The sequence below is a fragment of the Ranitomeya variabilis genome, chromosome 1 (assembly GCF_051348905.1).
Source record: "Ranitomeya variabilis isolate aRanVar5 chromosome 1, aRanVar5.hap1, whole genome shotgun sequence".
Classification (NCBI taxonomy): domain Eukaryota; kingdom Metazoa; phylum Chordata; class Amphibia; order Anura; family Dendrobatidae; genus Ranitomeya; species Ranitomeya variabilis.
This window is the reverse complement of record NC_135232.1, coordinates 229,792,643-229,801,795: the sequence shown is the minus strand read 5'-3', so window position 1 is coordinate 229,801,795 and position 9,153 is coordinate 229,792,643. Positions and strand designations below refer to the sequence as shown.

Here is a 9,153-nt window from a genome sequence, read left to right as displayed (position 1 = left end):
TATTGATTACCCTGCAGAGTTTAGTGTCATCTGCAAACATTGAAATTCCACTCTGTATGCCCCCTCCAAGATCATTAATAAATATGTTAAAAAGAAGAGGGCCCAATACTAACCCCTGTGGTACCCCACTGCTAACCGCGTCCCAGTCCGAGTGTGCTCCATTAATAACCACCCTTTGTTTCCTATCCCTGAGCCAGCACTTAACCCACTTACACGTATTTTCCCCTATCCCCATTATTCTCATTTTATGTATCAACCTTTTGTGTGGCACCGTATCAAAAGCTTTTGAAAAGTCCATATACACTACATCCACTGGGTTCTCTGTTCTGTTAGTTCTTCTGATAAGGTACGTCGCTTACCCTTACTAACAGCTAACTAAATTTCACTATATGAGTGGTTGTAACCTTGGAATGCAATGGCTTCCACATGGGGTAAGTGACATAGTGAATCAGAAGAACTATGTAACATTTCTATTTGGAATTATCTGCTAACATTATTAATTTTTACAATGACTACATACTGGGATAGGATCTTGGAGATGGGAATACACCCTAAAATTTAGAATTTTTTGAGTCCAACTATAGAATGAAATAGCTCATGAGTCCACACAATCTCCATCCCGCCACACAGACAGCTGGCAGCTTGTACTGAACCGCCTGAGATGTTAGCAACAGGAGGAACAATGGAAAGCTGTCAATCAAGCTAAGATTGGGTAAAACTTTAAAATATTATACAGCCATGTTTACATGGATTTTGAAAGTACCGTATATACTGGAATATAAGCTGACCCGAATATAAGCCGAGGCACCTAATTTTGCCACTGAAAACTGGGTAAGCTTATTGACTGGAGTATAAGCCGGTTATGCATTGTCCCCTCATCCCTGTCCGGCTATGCGTGGCTCCCCCCGTCACTGTCCTGGTATGTGTGGCTCTCCCATCCTATCCTGCTATGAGTGGCTCCCCCGTCCTGTCCTGGTATGTGGCTCCCCATTTTGTCCTGGTATGTGTGGCTCCCCATCCTGTCCTGCTATGTATGGCTCCCCCATCCTGTCCTACTATGTGTAGCTCCCCCATCCTGTCCTGGTATGTGTGACTCCCCCGTCCTATCCTGCTATGTATGGCTTTCTGCGTCATGTCCTGCTATGCATGGCTTCCCATCCTGTCCTGGTATGTGTGGCTCCCCCAACCTGTCCTGGTATGTGTGGCTCCCCCAACCTGTCCTGGTATGTGTGGCTCTCCCATCCTGTCCTGCTATGTGTGGCTTCCCCCGTCCTGGTATGTGTTGCTCCCCCTGTTGTATGCATGGCTCACCCCATCCCATTATTGTATGCATGGCTCACACCCCCCGTCCTACTCACCCTCCTCGCACCATCGCTGCATCTCCATTGTCCTGGCGCCGCAGCTTTCCTGTATTGAACCGTCATGTGGTACTGCTCATTAAGGTAATGAATATGCGTTCCAAGCCTATGGGAGTGGAGACGCATGCATATTCATTACCTTTAACGAGCGGTACCATGTGACCGTTCAACACAGGAAAGCTGCGGCGCCAGGATTGAAATCCAGTGACGGCGTGAGGAGGGTGGGTAGGATATCTTCTGTTAGCTGGCTCCTGCCACTGCTGCGCCGCTCCCCCTCCCCCCTCCATGTTCTGGACAATGACTCATGTATAAGCCGAGAGGAGCGTTTTCAGCACAAAAAAAGTGCTGAAAATCTCAGCTTATACACGAGTATATCCGGTTAATACAGAAACTGAACAAATAACTCACACACAGAAGCAGCATGGCAAATGAGCCACAAAGGGAAATAAATGGTGTTATAGTAAGTCAGAAAAATTCCCTACCCTGCTATGGACATGAGAGACGGACTAGTCGCAACCTAACGTATATAGAAAAAGAGCCAAAAGACCAGAACAAAAACGACCAAAAAGTCCATATGTATAGAAATACAAAGATAGCTTTATTAGAAATAGTACAAGGAACAGCACAAGATCAGGACTTAAAAATGGTGCAGGGAAAAGCATCCATAGCAAAAAAGTACAAACAAGCAACGAGTGTGGACGGACCCATAGAAACCCCACATCATGTCAAATAATGGTGTGGAAATGCCCAATAAGCAGAAAATGGCCCTATATAAATTTCATGTCAGTGCTATAAAATATATCAGAGATATCAATGGCCCATCAGACTCAAGAAAAGCAAAAGGGAAAATTCCCAATTCATCTTGGTGCACCAGAGACTAAATGAAATTATACATACCGCAACAGGATGATGTGAGGGTTCACAGGGGCCGTCCACACACCCTGACGACCGTTTCGGACAAACACCTTCCTCAGGGGGCGTGTTCATAAGCGTCTGAGACCGGAGTTATATAGTGACCGTGACCGGAAATGAGGTTGTCTAATCCCGGAAGTATCGGCGTAACCAGGGTGACCGGCATATAATGCGGGCATATGTAAACAATTTGTGCGACGCCACAAAAAATATACATATATCTCTCCCCTCCAGCCAGCACACGCCCTATGCCACAGCACATCGGGGCGAAAACACGGGGCCCCGTGGATCGCACCGATGGATAGGCAGAGGGACGAGCGCATAGGAGACGGGGGTGGAGCCGTAACCACGCATGCGCAGATGAGACATAGGGACAGGGGATTTGCCATGCTGCTTCTGTGTGTGAGTTATTTGTTCAGTTTCTGTTTTGCTGTGTTTTGCACAGGTGATTCTCACGACATGGACTACAAAGCCAGAGAAAAGTCCTGGCTAGGACAGATGGATCAGGTCTTTGGGGATGGTGCTAGTGGTATGCAGTTGTCAGGCGATCACAGATGGGACGATGCTTGTGGCTCTATACAGAGGATGCTTGTGAAACGTACCAAGCTCTGGTGGAACCGGGCGTTTCTGGAGAAATATGTGTCACGTGCCCTCATACCTAGGGGCTTACGGGTTCGGGTTGTCCCTACATTTCCTATAGATGATGAATCTTTCATAAGTGACTGGGAGGAGGCATGCAATTTATGTTCTAGATCATTTATGCAACTCCTTATAAATTTGAACTCTAGATCTATTAATGATCTGGATAAGCAGATTGATGCTGCCCAACTTGAGCTTAGAACTGGCTGTTCAAATGAAAAAATACAGCTGTTTGAAAAAGAATAAGAAAAGACCTTGGATGCCACTCTAAAGAAAATTCATGATACTCAGGTCCGCAATTTTAATAGGGACTCAAAAGACTATCAGTCCAAGAGCGTGTACAGGTGGATGAAGAGCACTCCCCATATACAAACTTACCATCGTAATAATTCCATCTCATCCATATCATCTGCTGGTGAGACATCGGATGCTTCTACCTCATCTATGGTTACACGCTCAGGAAATAGGAGGGGCCACCATTCAAATTTTCATCCTTACAAACGGTATGGGTTCCAGCAGAGTGATGGTGGCCATCAAAATAAGGTAATTAACCTGAGTGATTATCCCCTCTCCTCCTCTGATATATCCTTATTAGAGAAGGGCTTATCTTTTTCTCCATCCACGGGGCCTGATACTTTTACACTTATTAAGGATTTACATCTTTTTGCCCGTTCGTTATTATTTAAACGGTATTTTTTTGATGAAAATTCACAGCTATCTTTGTATTTCTATACATATGGACTTTTTGGTCGTTTTTGTTCTGGCCTTTTGGCTCTTTTTCTATACCGGTTAATACAGAGTATTGTGACACTCCCTTTGAGAAGGCGTCACAGCGAAAGGCGCGTTGGGGCACTGGTGGCTGTATGTGGGGTCCCTTCACCTCAATATGGGTAGGCGCCTTACTACCTTTATATTAGATATGGACTGATTAAGGTTTTTTTCTTGTCTTCCAGTACTATAATGCATGATATACATATAGACGGACTGATTTTCTGTCACTATACTGTCTTAATAGTCCATACTGTGATTTATCATGCCTTACATGCAAATTCTTACGTGAATCATGGAAGATCATTAGTATTCCCTTTGTCTGATATAGACTACCTTGCTACCCTTTACTGTTTGTGTAAACCCTCTTCCACCTTTATCTACTTGATTTTATCCCCTTTTGAATCCTCTTACATGTCCCATTTACCGTACTCTCTGGTTCATGTCTTTTTTACATTTAATCCTTACATTTTTTTTTACATTTTATAGTCTTTTGAGTGGTGTTTTTCTGGATACTTTGTAACCTGACTTCTGTTGTATAGACAAACGGTGAGTGAGGATATCAACTCTGGCATTATCATGTCTTACAAATTGTAAAACAGGAGAAACCTACAGGAGCTATAATAATGAAATTCACTAAAACAGACATTCTGACAAGTTGTGACTTTCTTACAAATGAAATACGCAAAAAGAATGAAACACAAAACAAATATACAATAAATATAATAAGTTACGGAAGAATAATGAAAAGTGACGTAAGAGCACAGGCTGTAGTATATTTAAGCAGTGATTATACATGCCAATGAAAATCTCCAGTCTACAAACATAAATTAGGATCACATTTATATAAGTCTATTTATCACCAAAATGTAGCAAAAAGGAAATAATCATACGTACATTGTCATAATAACAGTTGGTTCAAATTTTCAAAACATAACACCAAATGTATTAATGTATCTTTAGCACAATTCACAGGCCACCATAATTCATAATTCTCTCCCCATAGCCTGCCCCACAATAAAATAGACATAAAATAAAAAAAATATTTAACACAATGACAAATGACCATAATTTAAAAAAACTCTAATTTTTTTATAAAGAAAAACATTCTTGATTGTTATTTATTATGACTAGGGATGATCAAATAGCTTCAGATCCGAATAGCTATAGCGCTTCCCGAATAGCTGCATCGGGAACCCGGATACATGGAGTGCTAGGTATCCAGGTTCCCGATGCAGCTATTCAGTAAGCGCTATAGCTATTCGGATAGGGAGTTATCTGAAGCTATTTGATCATCCCTAATTATGACTAATTGATGTTGATAACAAATTTTACTTTTGAAAGTTATTTCACCCATTAACTATTCACCAGTCATTCCGAAAAGTACCATCTTCGGTGGCATTTAAACGCCAGTCATGACACAGTGTCCTTTTCCTTGGCATTCCTGGGCAGTACCTGTTAACATACTGTACATTTCATAATAAACCATTAAACAATGCAAACCTTTGAAGTATCCAAACATATAGACAATAGTAAAATACATATCAAGAATATTTTAAGTTTTATTATATCCAATCTGAGGAACTAAATAAATACCAAATGTACATACAAATCTCCATGTGTACAAAATTATAGACCTTTCCACAGTGGAATGTAATATAGAACAAGTCAAGCCAAACAAAGTGACAGAAAAGACCCTTCCCTAAAGTGATTACCTGCCCTTAACACCATTTTGGTTTTGTTCATCTAGAGAAGTCGAACATTCTGTGATGATTTATTTCTCTAAATAATATGCAGTGGATTTACAGTTTTGTATGAAAAAAAATGATTTCTGACTGCTTTTTAGTTATTTTAAGGTTTTTTTCAGGCCTCACATATTGGTGACTTATCCCCAGATATAGTCATTATTATGAGATTGACGGGGGTACAACACCTGATATTCCCAAAGATCAGCTGATATCAGCCGATGGATGAAAGCAATGTAGGGTGAGGAACACGCCAGCTCATACATTATTTAGCTATTGCTGCCGAATGCTGCAGTTTATCTCCCATTTATTTGAAATGGTGATAAACTGCAGTTGTCAACAGCAAAACAATGTATGTAGCTCTGTTGTTCTGGGCTGTATATGGCTGACATCCGGCGACTACCAGAATACATATCAGCTGATCAATGGGGGTGCAAATTTTTGATGTCCTGCTGATCTAACATTAATAATCTATCCATTGGATGAGTTATCAATAGTCCAGTCTCATATAACCCTTTTAACTCTGTCCTATATATCCACGCTTAGCGGCATTTTTCTGCACACTGGTAATATATTGACCTAATAAGACAGAATGTTCATAGGCCTCTTAATAGAGAGGCATAAAAAACATTAGAGACAATAACCTCCTCCGCTTATCCCCTTACTCCCTGGGTCCTTTCTTCCTGGCTCCTTTGTCAGGGCTGTGGAATCGGTTAGCCAAACCACTGACTTCGACTCCTCAATTTCCCTGACTTCCGACTCCGACCCCACAGCACGGCCTCACTACTGAGAATGTACATAAAGTGCAGCACAGATTCAGCTCTGCTCAACCTCCAACCCCACAGCACGGCCTCACTACTGAGCATGTACATAAAGTGCAGCACAGATTCATCTCAGCTAAACTTCCAACTCCACAGCACGGCCTCACTACTGAGCATGTACATAAAGTTGCAGCACAGATTCATCTCAGCGAAACCTCCAACCCCACAGCACAGCCTCACTACTGAGCATGCACATAAAGTGCAGCACAGATTCATCTCAGCTAAACCTCCAACCCCACAGCACGGCCTCGCTACTGAGCATGAACATAGAGTGCAGCACAGATTAATCTCAGCTAAACCTCCAAACCCACAGCACGGCCTCACTACTGAGCATGTACATAAAGTGCAGCACAGATTCATCTCAGCTAAACTTCCAACTCCACAGCACGGCCTCACTACTGAGCATGTACATAAAGTGCAGCACAGATTCATCTCAGCTAAACCTCCAACCCCACAGCATGGCCTCACTACTGAGCATGAACATAGAGTGCAGCACAGATTGATCTCAGCTAAACCTCCAAACCCACAGCACGGCCTCACTACTGAGCATGTACATAAAGTGCAGCACAGATTCATCTCAGCTAAACCTCCAACTCCACAGCATGGCCTCACTATTGAGCATGTTCATAAGGTGCAGCACAGATTCATCTCAACTAAAAGCTGAGATCCTTAGATCAGGAACAGAACAGACAATTATAGGACATTTCACAACTTTCCCAAATTCTTATGAAAACACTTTGTACTACTGTACCCAATTTATTATATATTTTAGGAGTCAATCCATTTTATACCGACTCCAACTCCACCAAAATGGACACCAACGGAATGTCTCCGACTCCACAGCCTTTTCAAGATTAATTTTTATTTTTTAAACTACTTAGAGACTTTTTTTAAAAATATATAACAACTGATCAACAGAAATCATGGCATGATGTATCAGAAAAAAATGGTACTCTCACCCTCCAACGTATGGCGAAATTAATCAGTACAGAATGTTAGAACTAAAACTGACATGATGATAAAAGGTGGAGATTCACCTACTACATTACTGTTGCTTACAATTTATATCTCACATTTCAATAGGGAAGTACATCATTGTTACTACTTAGTCCATAATAAGTCAACTTACTGCATACCATCCTACCTTCAGTCTTCAGGTTACAGATATAATCCCCAAAATAAATGTGTAACCACAGCTTATCTGATCCTAGCGTCAGTCGTTGCCTCCAAAACCGTTTTCAATCACTAAAGGAAGTTAGAATTGCAGTTGCCATGTCTTTCCTTCCCTAAATCAACCTTCATTATGTAAATTCTAAAACATCTCAAAACTTTCCAACTTTTCAAAAGTTTTGGTAGCTTATACATAAGCCAAGCCACCCATTGCACAGATCCCTCTGTATAAGAGCTGACCACCCGACCTGCTTCTCTTGTACACATTTGTACCCCTAAAACATAACAGAACCTTAAGGAAATATTTCTTCAACAGAATAACTGCTCAGTTTCACCCTGGACACACCAGTGGTGCGTAGATGATCGCACACCACATTATCTGGAAAGCCAAGGAGCCTTCATGATCCATCCAAGACTGAACAATAAATCTCATAGTAAAACCTTTCAACAAATCTTCTGATTATCATGAAATCATGAAATGATTTTACATACAACAGCACAGGAAAAAATACAAGAAGAATTATCAATAAGAATGATACTGGTGAACCCAGTTCCAGCGTTAAACTCTTCAATCAAATCCAGATCCAGACTGCAGATTCTCTCTTCCATGTTTGCACTGTTTAGATAAGGTTCTCCGAAGAGGTTGTGATAAACCTGGTGCTGGATTACAGATCATCTGAGTATATCATACAAGGGCTTGTTTCCTCACACAGTTCCAGATGTACACTGGAGGCGAACCATTTTTTTGGCCCCCCGCAGTTGTAGTTGAGTGTTGTTCTGTAAATGTTCTTGGCATGTTTTGGGTAGATGATAGTTGTGCTTTCAAACCTCAGAGGCTTGTTACGTGGCTCAAAAACCAGCTGAGATTTGTAATTCCTCCACGTGCAGTTTGGAGTGGAGATGATTGTTTCACTGAAAGAAGTGACGGTCGGTATTGGGGCATAAAACACATGATCTCGAAAATGCTTCTCTGAATCATACTTGATTTCCGAATTGCATCTGGAAATAGAAGTGGGAACAAGAGGAACATATGAGCAGGTATTCCTGTGGACATATTCATAGAGTAAAGTTTGAAAGATATTTGACACAAATTATCATGTAAAGTAATAATATGGCAGAGCACGTGAGTATGGAGGTGATGCTCTTCTTAAATAATCAAAAGTACAAAGAGAGCATCATCCATCTGACTGTTCTTGTTTAATGTCAGGATGTGCAGCATGGGTTAATTAAAGGAAATTATGGAATTCATCTGTTTCTAGGAAAATATTTGTCAGCAGCAATAACACAAAAATCTAAAATGTAAATGTTTAAATAAACAGGATCCTATTTTTTAGCTAAACATCCCCATCCAATTTATCATATGATAGTAAAAAATATTAGGGGCATTGTGTTGCTTTTTTATTTTCTCCCAAAGGCATACAAGGCTGTGGGCTGATAAAACAATAAAATTGTAATTTACCTGATTTCTTGGACTGGCTCTGGATTTACTTCTATGCTTTCCCCAAACACAACTGGGTGCATCCTTGGCTTTGCCTCTGGAGGGAAGTTGTTAAGTAGAAGATATGGTATCTGTAGAGGAGAGGAATGATTTATTCTGCTGAGATTTTTATCAAGGTACATAAAGTATTACCTCTAGGTGTATTAATAAAAGCAACAAAGACAACATTTAATTCATCTGTTTCACAATGCTATGTAGCTTAACATTTGATGCTCTTAAAGGGAATCTGTCACCAGGTTTTT

At 41.0% G+C, this 9,153-nt stretch overlaps 1 protein-coding gene across 2 annotated transcripts in view; it reads right to left on the bottom strand.

Annotated features, from left to right (window-relative positions):
• Positions 1 to 4,433: 4,433 nt before the first annotated feature.
• RFLNA (refilin A) overlaps positions 4,434 to 9,153 on the bottom strand; it is a 50,591-nt gene continuing 45,871 nt past the window's right edge. For both annotated transcript variants that reach the window (XM_077293230.1, XM_077293231.1), the window contains 2 exons: positions 8,873 to 8,982; positions 4,434 to 8,412 (listed from right to left, as the gene is read on the bottom strand). In XM_077293230.1, coding sequence (XP_077149345.1) covers positions 8,079 to 8,412; positions 8,873 to 8,982 — 444 coding nt within the window. In that variant the 3' untranslated portion in view covers positions 4,434 to 8,078. The remainder of the gene's footprint in view (positions 8,413 to 8,872; positions 8,983 to 9,153) is intronic.